At 42.5% G+C, this 22,886-nt stretch overlaps 1 protein-coding gene across 1 annotated transcript in view; it reads right to left on the bottom strand.

Annotated features, from left to right (window-relative positions):
- Positions 1-22,380, bottom strand: part of unc5ca (unc-5 netrin receptor Ca) — a 195,982-nt gene extending 173,602 nt beyond the window's left edge. Inside the window, 1 exon segment of the mRNA XM_080035209.1 lies at positions 22,056-22,380. Coding sequence (XP_079891335.1) covers positions 22,056-22,176 — 121 coding nt within the window. The 5' untranslated portion in view covers positions 22,177-22,380.
- Between the last annotated feature and the right edge of the window lie 506 nt (positions 22,381-22,886).

Below are 22,886 nucleotides of genomic sequence, written 5' to 3'. Positions count from 1 at the left end.
TAGAGCTACCCTTCCCCATCGCCCTTTACTCCCCGTTTCTCCAGACACACACACACACACACACACACACACACACACACACACACACACACACTTTGTCACTTTGAGACATGCATTTGATGTTAATGATTACTCTTTCCAGCAGACTTTAGTGTATCCTTATTCAAAATTGATTTGTAATATATTGCGAGGTCGCCTCTGGCATTTCAACACAGTAACAAAAAATCACACATCTAGACCAGCTCACCCGCTACTATAGACGCACTACTATCGCACATAAAGTCACCCCTGGCTTGGCCCGCACCACAGAGGCCCTGGTTGCGCTGATGAATCCCAGCCCTGTCACTGTGGGCAATGGAACGTCCTGTCACCGGGGGAAACCGAATGCCCTGCTGCCATTGGAGTTAACGGAATGCCCTGTCACCCGCGGTAACAGAATGAGGACATAAACGTCTCCGACAGGCAGCCAGACATGGAGGTATGACACATCCTCAGGACAGGAGGTACATATGGAGAGAGAGAAGGAGAAAGAAAATGACAAAGGACAAGATGGAGGGGGGGCATGTTGCTAGGGTACATCAGAGCAGGAGTACCAGTTAATTAATGGGACAGAAGTAATGTGACCTACTGACTGTCAGTGGGGTCTGAGAAGATGCACTTTCCAAGCTCCAAATCAAAAATTCTTTCACTGCCTTTTGTTAACACTATTATCATTAATTAAGTAATGTGAAGTGGTGCAACTTATGACTTTTTTCCCCCTGAAATACTGTTCAAGTATTGTGTCTTCAGTATCAATATCTTCGGATCTGTAAAATAAAAGAAGGCATGTCTAACGAGCCACAAGCACACAACATGCCTCCCTCCATCCCCTTTTGGAATAGGGTCCAAAAAAAATGGGTGGCAATGTCAGCTCAGGCACTGAGCTTTCACTTGCATCAACTTATTGGCATTAGTTGGCTTGTCACGCTTTACAATCACAAAGCTCATTCACCAGCTGCTAAGCTATCACATGACTTGTAACGCCATATATCATCAGCAATGCTCAATTGCTTGACAAAAGTGTGCCCTGTGACTAAAATGCATACGGTTCAACAGCACAACAAAGCACGTGGCATAGAATAAGAGATGAAATGCCATATATAGTCCAACAGAATCCCTGCAACAACAACAACAACACAGTCTTGTCATACGTGAATAACTCTTGGTGCCCATTTTTTTTTTTTAAAGGACATTTTTCTACATAGAGATGCACCCATTGTTCTATTACCAGATGCCGTTGCTGACCAATACCAATCTGAAAAACATATATGAGGAATACGATTGCTCTTGCTCTTAAAACTAGGCAGGTTGACTGTCACAGCATCGCATTTGGATCCACTGTATAATAATAATTGGTCCACTGTGCAGTGTTTTGGCATCTGATAAACCTTCTGAATCAGGTTTGTAATTACCCAAACAAGATTTCCTGGGTTGTTTTTAAATCTGCTGTACCTGTAGCAACACCCCCACAGTAATGCCCTTTTATTTAAAGATTTAACAAATGTTTAAATTTGGTCAGAATGCCAACAAAAAGGTGTGATACAGCTTTTCAAAGGCTGGCAGTCAATAGTGCTGACCCTTACCTCACCCTTACCTCACAAGGGAGTTTACAAACTAATTTCCAGTTCCTTAATGTGTGTTTACAGCAGTGATGGAGGGAAAAACTGCAGACACATCCCAACAGAGAGCAGCAGGCAGACAGGTGTAAAGGGAGAGAAATCGATTCAAAGGGGAAGAGCCCCCCCCCCCCCCCCCACACACACACACACACACACGCAAAAAAACCCAGCAGAGATCACAGCAAGGTACCCTAATTGAAAAGGCGAAAGGAGAAAATCATTGAACAAGCCCCAATAGTGTTGCTCTTATTAAATTCCCCCTTGCTTCCCCTAACAAACTATAAACTCTCAGACAATTTGCTAAGGAGAGGGATTATAGAGAATTTCGAGAGGGGCGTGTGTGAGCATGTGTGTATTTATCTATTTGTGTAAATGCAGGTCTGCTTTAATGGGTTTTTTCCTGGCTGTCACAACCCATTCCACGTTGCAATTTTGAAGATGCAGATCATGTCTCTGTGCAGTGAGATGAAATGTATTTTTATTAAGAAGTTTTGTTGACACTAATAAGGCATTATTACTGCCATGCTTTACAGCTGCTGTAATGAAAATCTCCGGGGCTAGGAGGAAGTTGTCCTTTATATTTAACACTGCAATGCAGCCCTTTCCTCCGCCCAGTGCTTATGCCAATAATTAGAGGAAGGAAAAACATTGGACTGAGATTTTGTTTGACAGTCATATGAAATATTGACTTCCCGAAAGGCCTCTTGAAAACATCTAAGTGAAGGAGAAGGGGGACTTAACCTTCTTGCTGTTTTTCTTTCTCTGTTCTGTTGTCAGTACTGCTCTTATTCATTCTCTTGTAGCCTGAACGTTTCACTCTTCTCCCTCTCCCTCATCATCAGTATCATAATATTTTCCATCTGCTCTGAGAGATGGAGACATAAAGTGAGCCAGAGCCAGCGCGAACAGCTGCAGGCATCCATTCCCATATATTACAGTACGCCTAACCCCCCCATATTCCCTTTATGTGGAACCCATCACCGAGTACACTAGACCCCATTACTCTCATTAGCTTTTACAGCACTTGGCTGGTACAACATTTGCATTTGCTGGGAGTGGAGACGAGCGACTGCTGATATAGGTTCAGCAAAACGGCCTGCATGCCATTTGTTTCATACGGACTATCCTGATGCAGATCTCACGGTATTAAAGCAAACTACTGAAAGTTGATATGTTGGCAGATCATTTCTCTGGACTTAAAAAAAATGCAACTGTCATGACTTGTTTCAAAGAGGAAAAAACAAATAAGCAAATTAAGGAGCTCACTGTGAGGTGTATACACACTGCCTTGGCAGGGAATGTGAGGGAAACATTTGCATCAACATCAAAGAGATGCACCAGCCAAATCGCCTCCCAGTGTTTTGGCACAATTTGATTGGAGTGTGTTGAAATTAGCTTTATTCGGACAGGTTGAAGACAAATCTGTCTTTTGTGTTTGTGTCTGCGTGAAAGGCAAAAGAAACTGTCCAAAATCACTTGGGTGGAGGTTTTCTGAAAAAGCGACCAGACACAATCTTTCTCTTTTCACTGACGATAGTAACCACTCTTGTGTTATTATGGACCAGCTGTCTCCCAAAAAGTAAAAACCGCCACGCTGAGTTGGAAAGAAGAGGCATCAAATAAAAGGATGTCTCCTAGTGGCCTCAATACGTCTGAAACCTGCTGAGGTAGCAGGACCGTTTCAGTGCTTTCCCCATACAGATAAGGCTAATCAAACCAATCAAGACATGTTGTAACTTCCCCACGTCGTCCCTGATGCCGACAGGACCATACCTACCGCTGTGAGACTTAACAAAGGAACACGTCTTACCAGCTGTAAAGTACAGAGTACTCTGTCACTTTATATCTGACCGTCGTTTAGGCTATGCATTTTAATAAGCTGCTGCTGAAGAACCTTCTCCCAACCCAAATATGTCTCCAGTGTGCTGATGTATTACAGATTCAGCACTTTGATTTAGCACAGAGCCCTTATCTTTGAACGGAGCTTAATTCTGCATTTTCTTAAGTGCTATGTATGTGTCCATATAAACACACACCCCAGCATAGAGCTCTCCGAAATACATTTATAGCCGGCAGTAAGCTATCCTAAGTCCCACGGAGGGTTGTAGGTACTATAGTAATGGGCAGTTTGGACTACAGTGCACTATATACACATGTGGGTCTTCTCTACATTAATAGGCAGTGCCCACGCCACTCCCTGCTTGTGAGTGTGAGTGTGTGTGTGTGTGTGTGTGTGTGTGTGCGCGCGCACACGTGTGAGACGGCGAAAGTCCCAGACTGGCTCGATGAGCTTAATACCATTATCAAGATTTACACCGATGCTCATGTGGGACTTGCATCAAAATGGTTGGTGCAGAGCACAGACAGAACCCATGTCCCAATTAGAGAGCCTGAGGAACAGAGGTACACACACACAAACACACACACAATCCCCTTTCTCATACCACCTCTCTGTCTCACTATCTTTCTCTCTCAGACACTTGTGCATATTTAAAATCTCTGAACTATGTTTCTCACACACACACACACACACACACACACACACGCACACGCACACACACGCACGCGCACGCACACACACACTGCTCTCCCTGGGGACAGTCCCCCTGGCCTTTGCGGCTAGAGGAGAGAAAATGCTGAACCGGTGGAAATAAATAAAGAAAGAGAGAACAAGACAGAGAAAGAGCAAGAGAAAAAGAAAGAGAGTGGAGCAGCATCCCAAACAGCTCCCAACGAATCGAGACACAGCTTCAAGCAACAACATGCTCCAAAGGTCGGCTTTGGCTCCCGTCAGTTGTTTGTGTTTGTGGCACATTTTATGTTCTGAACCAATTCCATAATTTAAAAAAGTATGTGGGTACTTATTCTTCTCGTCAAAGGAGCATCACATTGTTCTGTTCCAATATTTCAAACTAAAATTGAATCATTGAATTCAACAAGCTGGATCGGTTCTGTTTGTTGCCTGTTTTGGGAAAAGCTCTAAACTACTTATTTCCATTGAAGAGACAAACCCCCCTTGAGTGAATCTGTATAGAATATTCTAAGAAATTAGAGCAATGTATTCCTTTTCCGTTGCCTTGCTTCCAATGTGTATGCATGTCTGTGTCTGTGTATTCCAAACTAAGCTTGGTCCTTGTAGCATACATTTTTTGCATATGCCTTTCCTATGTGTGTATGTATGCATGGCAGCGCAATGTGTGTGTTCCCAGAAAACTGGGAAGAGCCTTAATGATAGACCAGAAATATGCAGACCAAGCGTCCCCCTCTTTAGGTCTCAGAGAGACCAATTCAACTGCTGAGACGGAGATGTGAGGAGCGCCAAATTGTCTGAGTTTCTTCCTCTAAGCCTCTGTTCATTAGAATAAAAAACGCACCTACGACTGAATGCTCTCAATGTCAGTTCAAAACATCATGATGATTCATTTTTGGGTGCCGAAGCATTCTGTAATTCTCCTTTCACAGTGCTTTGGCATGGAAACAAGTGACCAATTTCAATATTAAACTATCATGAATTATTCATGGCTGCTTGCAGGGCTTTAGGCATGGAAATGTAAGACTGCTTAACCTTGTGTAATATCAAAACAGCTTGTGATGAATGTAAAACGTGCAAAGCTCAATACATTCTTTTGAAGCCTACTACAGGATAGCTTCATTCAGGTACATCCATGAAGACCCATTCAAGGCTTGCTTGAACACAATATGGCACTCCGCAACAAGCCCGAATGCTTCATCATATAGTGGTAAAATAATACAATTTGTCCATGAAATTCTGAAACCTCAAAGTTATGAAAGGAACTTTGATTGTTTTACTTTAAAAATAGGTTTGAGTCTGGATTGGTCTTTGAAAAGAAGAAGAAAGAAATTGGACATTTATTCAAAAAATGCTCGATTTTGAAGGTAGTTTGATATCTATGAAATGGCTCCAGAATAACTATAGCTCTGCAAAGTGTATAGATCAGGAGCAAGTTTCACGCTGAAGTAATGAGCATCCCTTTGACTCCAGCTGTTGCTCTAGGATACAAAACCGGCTCTTTTTTCAGAATTATACATTCTAGTGACGCTGCAGGGATTTTGTATTGATCTGTAAAAAAGTAGTTTCATATGAACTATGACTGAAATGGTGTCCTCGAAGTTGATAGAGGCCTCACATGTAGCAGCTCTGAGTTTTTTTTCTCCCGCTCATTTCATTTCAACTTTATTTAGCAGCCCTCTCTCGTTTTGTTCTCTCTATTATCATTGGTCTCGCTCACAAAGTTCTGCCTCTAGTCACAGTGCTGTTAAACGCCCGTCGCTAATTCTTTCCTCCACCCTCATGGTCTTCCAACACTCTTCTCTCTCTCTCTCCCTCTCTCTCTCTCTCTTTCTCTCTCTCTCTTCTTTCTAAAGCCTTGACTGAGCTTTACCCTACAGAGACAAAAATAAATTAGAGAAAGAGGCTTTAGCAAGAAATCTTTTCTGTCTCCAATTGATCCTTCTTCTCTTTCTGAATGCTCAAACCCACAAACACAAACACACACCTAAACACCCACAATAACACTCTTCTAAACAGACACACACACACACACACACACACACACACACACACACACACACACACACACACACACACACACACACAGAAAGCAGAAGACAAGAATCAATGTCGTCCAGTCACAGTCCAATAGGCAGACTAAACAATGTTGCTCCATTATTACTGTCTTGTTTAACCAAAAGCACGAGAATCAATACACTGCCGTATGACAGTGTGTGTGTGTGTGTGTGTGTGTGTGTGTGTGTGTGTGTGTGTGTGTCCAACTCACTCAGAGGAGCAGCCAGCAGGAAAAGCTGTAAACTGAAAGTCCTTGATGATTAAATGTCCACTTAAACAGACCTCCGAGACATCTGTTTGTGTGCGCGTGTGCGTGTGTGTCTTTGGGTGTGTGTGAGTTAAGTAATTTTACGTAGCTGACATGGGGGAAACGGTAAATCTGCCCTGATTGATTTTCTACAGGGAAATTGGTTGCAACACTTGGTCTACTAAACCTGAATACAATTGCTTTTGTTTCCACAGATTAAAGGGTCTTGTTTAGAGTATTGACTGGAGACAAAGTAGGGGAACCTTGACCTGAAGTAACACTTTAAAGTTAAGACGCCTCTTGAACTTTTTTTTCAAAGTGGTAACTTTGTTTTTCCATTAGCCTCCCATCCCATACGATTGAAAACACACACATGTCCTTGAGGCAATGCCTCTGCAACCATCATTCCTTTCCTTACGGCCAACTAATCATGCTACTTTAACTACAAATTTGTATGGAAATTTTAAAATCAAAATTATAATCAGCAATGAAGTGGGCTCCAAAAATCAAGTAAAAAAATGTATCCATACAGTTATAGTCTGTTTCAAATTGCATACAAAAGTAGCATCTACTTCCATTCACATTCTACATTGGATAGTCCACAGACCCTATTGTGGAAAGTTTTTATAGGGATTAATTTTTTTATCGAGTGCCACAGTGTAAATGCTGCTCACCTCAACTGTAATGGAGATGAAAGCAGATGTCTTGGAGATAACAATAAGACAGTAAAACCATAACCATCTGCATGGCTCAATACGCCCTTAGGAAATATGTTTTTTTATTATTTGATTTGAATAAACCCTTTAAAATATAATCATGATGTTGATGGTTTCCACTTCATCTATACCCTTTTTTATAACGCATAGGTCACTATGAAGTTTGTATAACCCTGATGGCACCAGTCTGTCTGCAACTCTGGAGCATTTTGTTATCTTAACTCGGAGCTCTGTAAATAATTCATCGGACACACATCCCCTCTCCTGGGCTCTAAAGACCAAAAGTGATGGAACTAAGAGCCTTAAACTTACACTTAAATCTACAACAGCAATAGGGTGGAGGAAACTATTCTGGGAAGGTGAGGACTACTCTTTTCCGCTAGATCATGCAAGGATAGTAGGTGCTGTTCAGCGCGAGATTCATAGAGGAATGACATAGCATTTTCTCTCAAACACTCAACAGTGCAATCATTCACCAGCTTTTGCTAATTTACAGAACATGACTATTAATAACCAGATTTGTATTCATGATCGCCTTCATTAAAAAAAAATATTATTATGGAAGACTTTCAGTAAGTCATGGTTTAATCAATCAAAAGATGGTACCGAGCAAGGATAACATGCATAACCTTCTACCACAGGTTTTCATGGTGTGCATGTGAGATGTGATTTCTAGATGAAAATAGAGGTGAATGGCTGTTGACCTGTTGTGCAGGTACCATTTCTGTTTATGTGGGACTGTTGGCAACATTTGTCCTCCTGCAGCTCTCCACTACTGAATACAAACAGGAAAACACTGCAGATGCTACCACACAGACTGAAAAAAGAGAAACTCAATCTGAACTCAGAAGTACTGTAGCTGACAGGTTTGTCATTAGCTGTGAGTTTCAGTTCATTTCCAAACTGAAAATAAACTTTAGTGAGTTGCAATTTGACCTGGGGCCAAACAAAGGCAGCCCTGCCCTCATTTTCCTGACAAGGCCTCAGCAAGGAGCGGAGATAAACCAAAACCCTGGAGGGGCCCAGAGAAAGAAGCAACACAAATAACCACAGCAACAATACAAGGATTTGGAGGAGCTGGAGGGAGCCGTGGGCATTGTCTGGCTTTAGTCAGCTACTTTCTGCTCCTTTTGAAAATGTTCCTTGGGTGTGGATGACATTTTCTCAGAACAGAGAATGGAGAAAAGCACTTCAAATGTTTCGGCAAAGTTTTCCTCCTTGTGTCTTTTGTTCAAAGAAAGTTTAAATCCCCCCTTCCCCGACGAAGAAGGGAAGAAAGAAAGGAAGAGAAGAGATGAGACTGGGACCAGAGTGAAGAAAGATGAGAGGGAGTGAAGAAGAGAAGGACATTAAACGTTGTAAAAGAGAAGTCTAGATGAACACAGAGTGAGGTGAAAACAGTGGGGGGGTTCACAGACACTTATTGCATGTTCTCTTGATGTGGTCAAGTAACCCTGCTGCGACAGTATGACATAAAGCTCCAGCTCATTCATCGGCCCACAGAAAGAGTAACCCCATACACATGTCGTCATTGGCACAAATGCAAAATATATAGCTTGCAGATGGCCACTTGCCACACAGCACATACAATACCATGGAGCATATCCCAATAAGTAGGCAGGCAACAATGTCACAATTGTGTGCAGCTGATACAGTTGCAACCAATGTATTCGAGGTCGATGCCCAGTCATGATGTGAGCCTCAATGGTATGCTGCTGGAAGCCAAAAGCAGTTGTGAAATCCTATAACACTTTTGACACCTATGCACAAACATAAGGAACCCTTTTTTATAGCAGCAAATAAAAGAATGGAGATACATGTGCTGACTCCCGATCTCTCTTAACTCCATATACAAAACTTCATTATGGTCCACAAAGATACCTAACTTGCGGACTAAATCAAACAACACAATATGTTCTACTAAATATATTGAAATATATGATTTTTTTTATGACCCATTTTTTAAAAAATTAAACCAAATCTAACTTTTATAAGGGGCACTCTACCAATTCTAAACATACAGTTCAGTTAACTTGGTACATGGAGTCGCACTCAGCCTGGTAAAACAGTTGTAAAATGTCTTCCATTACTATGGAGGGAGCTTTTGCAATAGCTTGGCCCCCGGCTGCTTCAAATGTGACAGTTTTTAAGTCTGTCTTGTAAGTCCCGCAACTTTATATAAAGTCAAAGTGGAGTACTTAATCATTAGAGTACCTTGTATTATTCTCGACAAGTGGCCGAGTGCATGAGTGGTGTACACCAAGGGAACAGTACAGGCCTGGATGCTTGGCCCCTAAGGGATCTGGTGGCTTTGGGGGCATTTTGCTGGGATTAGTTTGGGTTCACTCTTTGCTCTACGGAAGTCAGTATAAAAGATATATACTTTGATATCAAAAAATTCCTATTCAAGGGTTTCAACTAATTTGGCAAAAATCATAGTTAGGTAAAGGGATGAGAATCAAACTTTGAGTATAATAAATGGCTACAAATGCACAGGTGGCTCTTCCCGCCTTTCTAAAACTACAACTGCCAAAATATCAAACATGGTCCAAAAGAGTGACAGCATATATACCAAACCTGCCAAGAACACAAACACCACTGCATATGGACACACAGGGTATCTCCATGCTTCTACTTTAAGTGCCAAAGTAAGCATTCGGCTGCCATGTCTGGAGACCCCCTTGTATTCAAGCGTTCAAGGGACACTTGTCCCTTGTCCCAAGTTTGTGTGTGTGTGTGTGTGTGTGTGTGTGTGTGTGTGTGTGTGTGTGTGTGTGTGTGTGTGTGTGTGTGTGTGTGTGTGTGTGTGTGTGTGTGTGTGTGTGTGTGTGTGTGTGTGTGTGTGTGTGTGTGTGCTTCCCCAGTATTGGCGGGCTGATTAAGCCACATGTCATTGGACTGTGAGCCAGATTGTGTGTTGAATATCGTTGTAGTGCACCACTACAGCAGCTGTGCCTCGGGGAGATGATGATGATGATGATGATAATGGCAACAGAAAAAGAAAAGGAAAAAAGGTGAGTGGTTAAGTCCCAACCCATCTATAACAGTGGTCCAAAAACAAAAATATTTCAAAAAATATTAGACAATCAATGAGTAAAAATGCTTAAGCAGATGATGGGCTCTTCTGTTTATAAAATCCACACAGCACTGGAGTTAATTTTATTCATGTTATGATGTTCTAACATATAGCTTCTTGACTACAAAACATTCCATTGGAAGGTAATTATCTGTAATTGGCGTTCATTCCTTTCATTAGGGAAAGTGACACAGGCACAACCACACCATTCAAACCTGCATTCATTTGTTTAGAAAAGTTGGTCTAAATGCAAGAAAACTTATTCAAAAGAATTATAAGAAAAAGTGTCTTAATTAGAGCTAAATGACACTTAGATGCAAAGCAGTGCTGCTCCAGACAGAATAAAATGGCGTTTCTCATACAGACTAAGTTGTTGACAACATCAAAGTAGCACAGTAAAGTCTTTGGGAGAAGACTGGCTAAGACCAGGACCCGGTTCTAGTCGTCGCATTTTTAGCCCCAGTCTTCTTAAGAGGGAAGAACGGTATAATTTTAAAGAGAAGGAATTTTATATATTGCCTTTCATATGTTGGCTGAAATGTATCTCTTGTTTCATAAACTTTTCTATGCTGTGCCATTATAACTTTGTTCTCAGATCAGGCACGTGCATGCGACTTTCATGTAAAATTGCATCTTGATTTCATCAGCTGTCAGAGCACAACAGGGAGCACCAATCTCCAACCTCCAGAAACACAGATAATGATGCGATACCTGAACATTTCATGAACCATGTGTCAAACTGTAGTCCATCTTTTCAAACAAGTGTTGATCCTTTTAAGGATTTGCCATCAGGGACTGGGATTTAAACACATCCATCATAGGAAAATAGTTACATGAGTCATTAGTGAGGAGCACACAAGTATCATTATGTCATCCCTTCATCTTGTCATGCTCAGGTGCTTATTTTTGTATCTCAGAACTGACACAATTACAAAACAATAAAAGGCAGCATATTGGCTTACTTTATTTGACATCATATCACTCATAGAGATGCTCAACATGGGATGGAAATACAAAATATCACAAACAGAAGGAATAAGAGATTTAAAACATTTAAATTAACGTAAACTCATGTTGTAAGACCATACAGCAGAGAGCCAGAGGGCTATACGCAGCATAACAAACAAGTTAACACACACACACACACACACACACACACACACACACACACAAGTTATGCGTACTTGAATACACATGAACACATATCCTCTGTGGGAGGGAATCAATGAAAACAAAGCACAGGTGAGACGTGATATAAACAACTGCACTACACAAGTCAGCAGGTCGGTACTTTTATACCTGCATTGCTGAGTCAGTGAGCTCCCATAATAAAAACTGACTTTTGCTCTGAGGTCAGAGAGACACTGTAGGAGAAAAGATCTTAAAACTCCCAACCATTCCAAACAACGTTTAAGCCTTAATGCATCGACCTCATCGTCACCCCATTTAAATGTAGCCTCTGGAAACAGTCTATCCCAAAAAGTAATATCTGATTATCTCCACCAAGCAGCTGACTCAATGCTTATTAAAGATGGTAGCAAACGGTCCACCCCTTTGGATTTTACCTAGCCACTAAATAAAGGGGTTTGGTGCCTTAATTGATATTTTAAAATAAATAGAAAATTGTTACAATCAAAATAAATGTACATATACATCGATATCGGTTTCAATCAGACCCTGTCAAAAACAAAAATAATCAAATACGAATATTCTAATGTGCCCCGTGCCACTAAATAATGCACATGTTGTGTACATGCATTAGGTTTGTCCAGAGTCTGTGCACATTTCCCTTCAGTATGATGCCAGTATACCAGACTGACCAGTCATGTTTTTATTCATGCTGCATCTTTCTCATTTCGTTCAATATTGCAGTGATTTCCCCATTGGAAAAGCTGCCTAACAGGCTCTGCAAGCCAAACAGAGCCATGCAGCAAAGTAATGAAGTGCGGATCATCTTAAGTTGAAATAGAACCTGCCAAAAAAAAACAGTGTTCAACATGGGCAACGACTGATGAATAATTTGACTTTTTTTATGTACAGAAATTTGAGAAGACAAAGGTAACCAAACCCACAGAGAATGAGCTGATGCATTTTTCTTCAAGCAAAAACATTTAAATGAAGAAAATGCAACAACAAAGCCTGATTTATTTTACTCTGTGTAGCATGGACCAAACTTGTTCCAGACTTTTCAAGCTGACTGGCTGCTAGACTAGGACAATTGAACTTTTCTGTCTAAATATCAAGCAAGCCAGCTAACTCTGTTTTAGACCAGAACTCCCTTTGTTTAAGCAGTGGCTTTAAATAGTGTTAGTAATAACCAATTACACCCTGCCTGCCACCCAGGACATAATCTATCATTCTGATCAATTCTGTATCCTATTTCTGTACCTCTTCAGGCCGAACTGAAAAGGACTCAAATTGGACAGTTTTCAAAGTGAGGGTAACGCAATTGCAAAGAGCACACTCATACGACTGCAAACTCAAGTGGATTGAAATTATTCAGTCATCCTATTTTTTTCCACAATGCGTTTCATCCAATCTAGTCCCTTTCCGTGAGAACTGTAATTAATCACTCACCCCGCAGTCTTTCCCTATATCTCGCACAAGCACTTGATGTCCCTATATCCAAGTCACTATATCTCTCTCCCTCCCACTCGCTCAGCCTGGCTTTTTCTGTTTCTCTGCCTCTTTCACCCTTATATGATCACTTTTTATTATCCCATGAGAACAAAAGATTTCTGGGAAAGGGAGATTTTTACAGCGACGAGTCATTAGTCTCTCTCCACTCTCTCCACCTACAGTGCCTTCCTACCTGTGCTCCTCTGGGGGAGGGAAGAAAGAAAAGAAGAAAAAAAAATGCTGTGTGCATGCATGGACGATTCTGGAAAATAACAATGTGATATTTCATCCACACATATACACACACAAACCCACAGAATGAACACACAAACGTGCCTTCTCAGCAAAGTGCTGCCCATATTCATTAGCCACTTAGGGAGCTGTGTTCAAATGAATCAAAGCAAACTGCTTACACGTAATCTTGTCACCCGTAGAGTAAAATATAGCCCGTTCCTTATTATAGCCAATGTGGAGCCATATTAAGTGAATGGACTTGTTGTACCATATGTCTTTGGTACAGAGTGTGTTTGTGTGGGAGCACTTTTGTAGCAATCACGCACAATAAACCAGCTGAATTGTACAGCATTTCTGTAGTTTTTGTGTCTGCTGTTGTGTGTGTGTGTGTGTGTGTGTGTGTGTGTGTGTGTGTGTGTGTGTGTGTGTCTTGCTTTTCCTAAACCTACACGGGGCACAGTACAGTACATTACATCATGTCTACACCAGGAGAACAGGCAACCAGAAACCTTTTTACAACACAAGCTAAATCCCCTTTTCCACGGCATCCTACAGAATTACAATGTCCTCTTTCATAAACAGGCATCAGTGTGCAAAGTGCAGACGTAAGCCTAGGAGGTAAAAAGTTACAGTGGTGATTATAGTAATTATGGTTTCAGGTTTTTTGCATATTCCTTCAGACGGAATCCACTAGATTACCAGACACAGCCGCGGAGAGGAGAGAGAAGGGGGGGAAGCAAAGAGTTACTGTTGGGGGTGAGGAAGGGAGGGGTTGGATTGAGGGACCAAAAGGGAGAGAGGGGGGGGGAGGAAATGGCTCAAAAATAGGGGGAAAGAGGAAAAGGGAGTGACAAAAAGAGGAGAGAATGTAGTGGTGAAAGATAGGAAGAAAAGAAAGACTAATCCTTCAGGCGGCTTCTCAACACTGCTCAGCCCCTTTGCTCACTCGCTCTCTCCCTCCTCATCCTCCTCCACTTCTTACCAATCCTCTCTCCACACTCAACCAGGAGTAGAATGGGCTTTTAACAGTGCAGCTTTGTTTCCTACCAAAAAGGAGCGTGAATGTCAAACTCCCCTCACAGCAAAAAAAAAAACACATTCTCCTTGCTTTTCTTTTTGTTTCTCCTCTTCTGCTCTTCCACATAATATTTCACTCGGTTTCCCTTATGTTTCTGATCTTAACCTCATTCCTCCCTTCTTCTCCCTCTCTCAATGCCCAGAAGAACTCTTGAGGGGGAAACAAAGAAGGGCCCCAGGTCCCAGCCTTTGAGGACCCCCTGTTGTGGCGGCTGCGTCTTTTTCTCAATGGCAGCTTAATTACAAATTCATGGTGACACAAATAAGACTCTCTTGCTCCAACAAACAAACACAGCACTCCAAAGCCAAAGCACCCATCTGCTGGTCGTGTGTCTGCACTTGAGGGATTGTTCTCTCTCAAACAGACCACATATGTAGAAAAAAATGCCTTGTGTCTCTCTGTGTCTTTGCATTTGTGTGTGTTTTAAGGACTGCAGACCTCACAATGCTGTGTGGCTCATGAGTTGTTTGCACTGCCAGAATCTCTGGTGATGATATATGAAACTCTATACATACAGCACCAAAGCTGCAGCATTGTCTTTAAGTGCCACGAGCGAAAAATCTGGAGACGCAGCAGACGACTGGCACTTTGGCATGAATCCAAACTAAGTGTCAGAGACAGACATGGGAAGGGACAAGGGGGATTAATTTTAAGAGGCAGAAGTTGGTCTCTTCACACACACACACACACACACACACAGACACACACACAGACACAGACACAGACACAGACACAGACACACACACACACACACACACACACACACACACACACACACACACACACACACACACACACACACACACACACACACACACACACACACACACACACACACAGAGAAAAATGTCCCCTGTAAATGCTTGTCTCCAATAAGCGCAGTGTGCTGCACATTGTTCTCGGGGCGAGTAAACCAGCCCGGGCTATTTACTGGGGGGTTTTTACGGTATCAAATAAAAAGAATATATAGACCATGAAAAGCCCTAAGCTGCCGGCTGTGGATGGAAGGAGGCATGGCCTTAAAACAAAGAGATACAGGGTGAGATTTCAATAGAGAGCAGCTGCGTTGGGGTGGGCGCTCCATTTCTCTACCTGTCTCCATCCTTATTTCATTTGCTTTTTCCTTTTCATCTCAATCTGTTTTGGAGCCGGTGTGTGGTGGGGTGTCGGCAAACTCCCTCCCACCCCATGGTTGATGAGTTTACACCATGTCACTGCAACAAAACACACACACACACACACACACACACACACACACACACACACACACACACACACACACACACACACACACACACACACACACACACACACACACACACACACACACACACACACACACACACACACACACACACACACACACACACACACACACACACACACACACACACACACACACACACACACAATGTCCCGCTGCTTGTGGGCCCATCCAGAAGCACAACAATATGTCCACTGTTTGGGCCACACTCTAATTAAACAGTGTAAATCTAACTAGTGAGAGGGACAGAACAGTGAGAGACAGTAGCAGTGGAAGAGAGGATCATGAAAGGGAGCTCAAAGTGAGAGAGGGGAAACAGAATGTAAGAGGTAGCAGATGGTAGGGCTGCTCGATTATGGCAAAAATTGATAATCACGATTATTTTGATTGATATTGTAATCACGATTATTAAAGACGATTATTCACTGTAGGGAAGGATGCACCGAAATGAGAATTCTGACAATTCTTTCAACATTGCATAAATTCCCCAAAAAACTCCCAAATGCTCTCCTCAAACATAGCCTACAACTAAGTGCAAGAAGGTTTCGCTGCATTTACCACACAAGACACGGCAAGCGACACAGTGATCGTTTTATTACGATTATCTTGTTTTCATGATCGAGGGAAGCCAAAATCGTAATCGAAATTGAATTTCAATTAATCGCGCAGCCCTAGCAGATGGGAATGAGAGAACGCAGAACAGAAAGAACGAGAGATGCGAGAGTCAGGGAGAGAATTGGGGACAAATGACACGAAAGGGGAATTGAGACGATGGACAACAGTTCACAAATCTGTGCCAGTCATTCGGTGACACAGATCCGCTGAGCCCAACTGTTTATTATGGGAATAAAAGGCCCCCCAGTTCCTCTTTACAGCAGGCTGCAAGAAAGGACAACAAATAAATCACTTTTAGATTGAGCGTTAACATTTTAAGTGTAATGTTATGACAAAACTGTTTGTACATCTAAATCTATGAATAAAACACTCCAATAGGTGTATTTTTTTGCAGTGCTGAATTGCTAGAAAGAATAGTATGTCATTGATAACAGATAGGGAACAAACAGTGTTCTCTCCCAGTGCCCGCCCCCAACACAAACACACACACACACACACACACACACAACTTACTAAAACAGGCCTGGAAATGAGAGCCCCAAATGAGGCTTTAGGTTTCGAAGGCCATGAAAAATTCATAATTCCAGATCTTTACATGAAACTCTAGAAGGAATTAGACCTAACAGCAGGAGACGCTGGGAATCAGTTTCAGGACATGTAGCTTCTCCTTTCTCAGGCTCAAAAACACAAACACACATAGTTTGACACACACACACACACACAGGGATGCATTGTTATGTTCCATCCTGGGTTTTCCCCTGCGGAGAGTGAGAGATAGTAAATGGTGCAAGTAGTGTGACGCAGTTTGTCGACACAGCCTTTTGAAAACCACACTTGCACATTCAAAACCAGATCTCATCTCTGCTCTCTTCAAAAGGATGGCATGCCAGCAAAGTTCTCCGCCGCAACACAAACAACCCACATTTTAGCCTCTTGATTCTTGAAATAGGCCAAGCTGTAATTGCTATGTGTTCTGAGTAAGCCAAACGTAAAATGCACAGAACTGTAGGTGGACAGTGATTGTCCAGCATTTTCAAAGTCCAACATAACATCTACTCAGTGAATGGATGAACATGCAAGGCCACAGGCAATAAGAAAAATGTCAGTAAAATCCATTTAGCAGCAAACAGAGGACGCAGACTGAAAGAGTGGAGATAGAGAATGGGTGGGCGGAAGAGTGTCTCATCACTGGTCACACTTAAAGGAGTCTATGAAATGTATGGATGAGTAAGCAAGGATAAAAAAAAGCAAAAAGGAAAAAAAGGCACAGAGGGTGAGGGAAAACTGCAAGCAGCAGGAGGGTCTTCTATACAAAACAACCCCAGACATAGTCAAAGACTTCCTTTCACACACTCAGGCCAATGCCTGTCCAAGCACACACACAACCACACAATAGTACACGCACATACACACACACAGACAGAATGCAGCATTGTTTGACTTCAGAAATGCCTTGCTGTGTGTGTGTTCTGTGTGTGTGTGGGGGGGAGGGGGGGGCAGTCAGTCAGCTTGTCAAGTCCTAGTGGAGTGATCAAAGCTGGTACAAACCACCCAGAGAGATCTCTCCCTTCCTCATCTCATTCATCCTTTTCCTCGCCCTTTCCATATCTCGCTCTGATGCATAAAAAGCATCACATTTAACACATTAAAACTGCTCTGCCAATCAAGTTGCCCTGGCTGGAGTTGCTCAGCCAATCAAATTGGACTATTTATTTTCAATAATTCCCAGCTGTCCCCCTATAAGCACTGAACCCTGGATAGCTGCAATGCACCATGGGACAGGATCAGAGCAAAATGGGAGACAGCATGGGATCTCTGGCAATTTCATAATGCCAAGTGCGCACACACACACCAGAACATAATGCCATGTGAGCTCTGCTGTAGCACTGTTATCATGCCAAGTTGACACACATGCACAAAATCACACATATAGACATTCTGGCGAACACACACGTGTGAACAGAAAAACCCAAACCACAGGAGCTCCCTGAGAACATCCCTAAGCTGCCAACACGCACACTAACACACACACACACACACGCACACGCACACTAACACACACACACACACACACACACACACACACACACACACACACCCGTCATGTGAGCACTTTCAGTACATATTTACACCTCTGCCACCGGGTTCACACTTATACACCCACACACCAACATTCACCTGCACAGACATGCAGACACATTTTATTTCAAACTGTGTTGCTTTAAATCAACTAATTCAAGAATATATATTCAAACTAAGTGAAACAGTATCCTACAAAAATGTGTATGTTGAATTGAAAGAAATGTGCATCAGAGCGGAAACACACCATACAACAGAAATACAGTATGAACGAACCAGAGCCCAACAGCTTAACTGTGGAATCTTTAATGGCCTGGGCCCTGCAGGGGTCGTATCAGAAACACACTACACCGCTTACTCATACTAATAAACAAGGGGACTTTTCAGTCTTCCCAGAGTGATCTTGACACCTATTCATTCCAGATCAAATGTAAGGGGGCTTAGCTAATGGCTTTTTAAAAAGGCCAGGAGGACAGGCAGGGGCTTTGTTAAAAAGTCTGACACATGCACTTGAGCTGGCATGATAGGATCTCAACAATCACTCTCCTCTCACTGAATGTGAACGTATGTGCGCAAGAGAATTTGCTGTAGTGCATTGTTGCACTGAGAAGCTATAGTATAGGTGAAAGATGTGTACATGTGAGATAGAAAGACAGCTTAAATATGTATGGATGCTCTTCATCCATCATTGTTAGAAACACCATCATCCTGAACATCATTAGCCGTGACTTTGAAAACAAACTCGGCCATTAAACCTTCCAAACCAAATATTCCACGATGGGGTTCAACTGGAGGCAACAACTGGCAATAAGACACTCAATGATGCATGAGCAGAACTAAAGAGCAGAATCATTTGGTGGAAACAAGCATTTGTATTTTCCCATTTCAGGAAAATCTGCACACAGAAAAACCCAACGTTTGGAATTTGAAAGGGAGTCCTGTACCTGAATCTAATCCAACACTGATGCACAGTGTTGGATATGCTATGTACACAAAGCCACCCACTCCCCCACAGTCAGGTCAATGTGCCTGTTTGTGTGTTTTGTCCCATTCAATAGAACAACTAATGGATTTACTCCTCACACAAAGGGACCAACTTCAGAGACACAAGTCAAGTTGCTTGGAGCAGAGAAATAACAGACTGGAAAATAAAAGACAAGCCTAAGGAAGAGGGAGAGGAGAATTAGAGGAAAAGGCCGGAGCAGAAAAGTGCACTTTGGAGGAGCTTCGTCTGGCTGAACGGCACCTGGAGTTTTAGTTTCCAATTATCAGATTTCACATTCGAAGTCAAATTGAGTCACGTGTTGGAGGCAAGGTGCAATTTATCAGAAGTGGCGAAAGCCGACTCAAACCGTGTCCCTAAATTGCAGTGTATTGATTTAACAGTAAACCAATAGAGAACGGTCATAATGAATATTGGTGGGTGTGTTGCTGAAATGTTGTTCCCCGGGGCAACAAGAAAAGGTGGCTGCAACATCATGTCCAATTACTGCCAACATTCAGCACAAAAACACTTGGCCAATCAGTAATGTCGAAACCAATTTACTGACTACATTCTGTTGTAGACTTTAGCCAAATTACTGTATCCTTTTGAGATGTTTTCAAGTGGAATATAGGCTGAGTTATATAATGGGGGTAAATATTAAAGTATCATAGTGTGGATAAGATATTAGCTAATTACACTTACACATTATAATAGGGGGTAATAACCACCATAAGTGTCTGTGATCAGGGTCAGCTATGTAAAACAACACCAGGAGTTTGGACATTGATGCATTTGGATGAGCATTAACACGGCACAAAATTGTTCCGAAGAACACAAATGAGAAAGAGAGAAAGATATGACCTGTCCTTCCTTTAACATATCTGTGGATCAACCTACACTCACCGGCCACTTTATTAGGTACAGCGGTTAATTTTCTTATTAACACATAACTAATCAGCCAATCACATGTCAGCAACGCAATGCATTTAGGCATGTAGACCTGGACAGGACAACTTATCGAGGTTGAAACCGAGCAAAAGAATGGGGAAGAAAGGGGGTTTAAGTGACTTTGAACATGGCAATGTTGAGGGTGCCAGGAGGGTTGGTATGAGTATTTCAGAAACTGTTGATCTACTGGGCTTTTCACTCTAAACCATCTCTAGGGTTTACAGAGAATGGCCCGAAAAAGAAAAAATATCCAGTGAGCGGCATTTGTGTGGACGTAAAATGCCTTGTTGAAGTCAGAGGCCAGTGAAGGATGGGCCTACTGGTTTGAGATGATAGAAAGGCAACAGTAACTCAAATAACCACTCGTTACAACCAGGGTATTCAGAATACCATCTCTGAACGCAAATCAAGACCAACCTTGAAGCAGATGGGCTACAGCAACAGAAGACCCCACCGGGTGCCACTCCTGTCAGCGAAAAACAGGAAAATGAGGCTACAATTCTCACAGGATCACCAATATTGGACAATAGAAGATTGAAAAATCATGCCTGGTGTGATGAGTCTCGATTTAAGTTGCGACATTCAGATGGCAGGTTCAGAATTTGGCGTAAACAACATGAAAGTATGGATCCATCCTGCTGTGCAACCATGCCATGTTCAGTCACTTTAACCCCCTTTCTTCCCCATTCTGATGCTCGGTTTGACTTCAGTACATTGTCTTGACCACGTCTAAATGCCTAAATGCATTAAATTGCTGTCATGTTATTGGCTGATTAGCTTCTTGTTTTTATAAGCCATTGAACAGACGTAGGCTACCATAAAGTGGCCGGTGAGTGTATAGTTTACTGTGAATCTCACAGAGCTCTTAAATTAAAGTGAAATAAGTTGGGATACTTCAGCTTGCTTCGTTCAGCCTCTGTGACATCCTCCACAGACAGCAGCCCATTGCGTGGCTGCGTGTCCCTCTCCAGAAATATCACTTTAATATTCCTGCTATGCTGCTCTAGGCGCTTCTTAATACACAACACCTTATCATTTTAACAGCCTAGTATTTTAGATATTCACGTGTGGGGAGCTCGCTTTGGATTCTCCTATAGGCTAATGATGGTGAGTTGAGAGGATATCGTGGCATTTTCTCTTTTAAGTGCAACCACAATATGTACCGCACGTTTCTTCTGGGGATTCCAGGTTTTGTTGTGAGATCTGTATCATTGCCCATAAGCTTGTGTCGGTTGAGAGTTTGTGTGTGTGGCTTCTGATACATTTTTCCAAACGCCTCTGTACCGCGAAGTACTCTGCTATGAGACATTAGTCGCCTAATCGTGGACTCCCAGTACTGCCCTTCACAGTTGTCACCTCACATTTAACTGCAACCTAAGGGTTGATTTAAAACATTTCTAACTTGTACAGGTCAAGACGTGAAATGACTGCAATATATCCAATGCTGACAGAGGCATGAGGTCTCAGCTGTGTTACTCGGGAGTTTTCGCAGTCACATTTATATTTATCCGGCTCTCAATGTCGTCGCGACCACATTCTCACACATTAGCCGGACCTTTTTTCTATAATTGTGTTTTTTTTTTTTTAGTCTTCCCAAATGAATTAGCCCTGTCCGATAAGTTGCTTATTTCAGGCAAACGAGAGCTGCGACTTTTGCCTCTCAGTTTCGCACAGCACACTTCAAGCAGGCGATGAAATGCGCATATTTTCACTGTATGACACTGACCGTAATACACCCACTCATCAGCATCAGCTCAATTTAAATGGAAATAAGGCAGCAAAACAAAATAAAAGTAAACCACCTCGACAGGATCTACTTCTGCCTCCCCGCCTACTAAACAGGCATGCCGCCCGCCTCGTCCACAACGAAGAAGGAAAGGTTTCACCGCTTTGAAGCAATTAAGGTATTAAAAAAGAAAAAAAAAATCTCAAAGAGTACGAGTCTTACCTTGGGCGACTCCGCGGTGAACGAGCACCAGAAGAAGCAGGATCCCCGGTGTGGCGCACATCCTCACCAACCAGCCGCAAGCTCCGCGTCCTATTCCACGTCTCTGTCCACTTCTGCCCATTACAAGCAGCGCGTAAACAGCATACAAAACTCCTCGGTGCACGGTGGGGGAAACGAGAGCACCCACTCCCCCACCAAGGGCTGGCTGCCGGTTAATCAAACGAGTTCAAAACCAAAGCTGGGTAGGTGTATCGCCACTAGTCCCAGTGTCTAAGTCCGTGTCAGAAGGCGCAGGTTAAGCAGTGAGAAGAGAGAGAGGTGGCGGAAATAAACCACGGGGCCCCTACCACACTCGTGTAAGCGGCACTGCTGCCTTTGCCACTGAGAGCTCTGTTTCTCTCTCTCCGTGCGCTCTCTCCGTCTCCACTCTCTCCGTTTACGCAGAGAGGGAGAAATGCCACCGCCCTCTGGCTACCACACTAGACTCTTTATTTATCCCCCTCTCCTTTACTCTGCCTTCCTCTTACCTCTTTCCACTTTTTCTTAAATCAATAGATAAAAAATAAATAATCACATACATCTTATGGTGGTTGTTTAAAGCCTACATTATATTTGTGTAGTGTATCACCTGGTGAATTTATATGACTTTGTTGTGGTTGTTTGATAAACTATATCTGCCTGTTGTTTTTTTATTTTGTTTTATTTATTTATATTTCCGATCCATTCTTTCCACACTTTTGCGCGTGTACGAGCGTGCGCGCGCCTGTAAATGAGCCACGTTTCTCCGAGAGCTAACCGACTGATGTCTGCCCCCTGACGGCCACGTCCGTT

This window comes from Ammodytes marinus (assembly GCF_949987685.1).
Source record: "Ammodytes marinus genome assembly, chromosome: 2".
NCBI lineage: Eukaryota > Metazoa > Chordata > Actinopteri > Uranoscopiformes > Ammodytidae > Ammodytes > Ammodytes marinus.
Note: the sequence above shows the minus strand (reverse complement) of the source record. Positions and strands in the feature narration are given on the sequence as shown.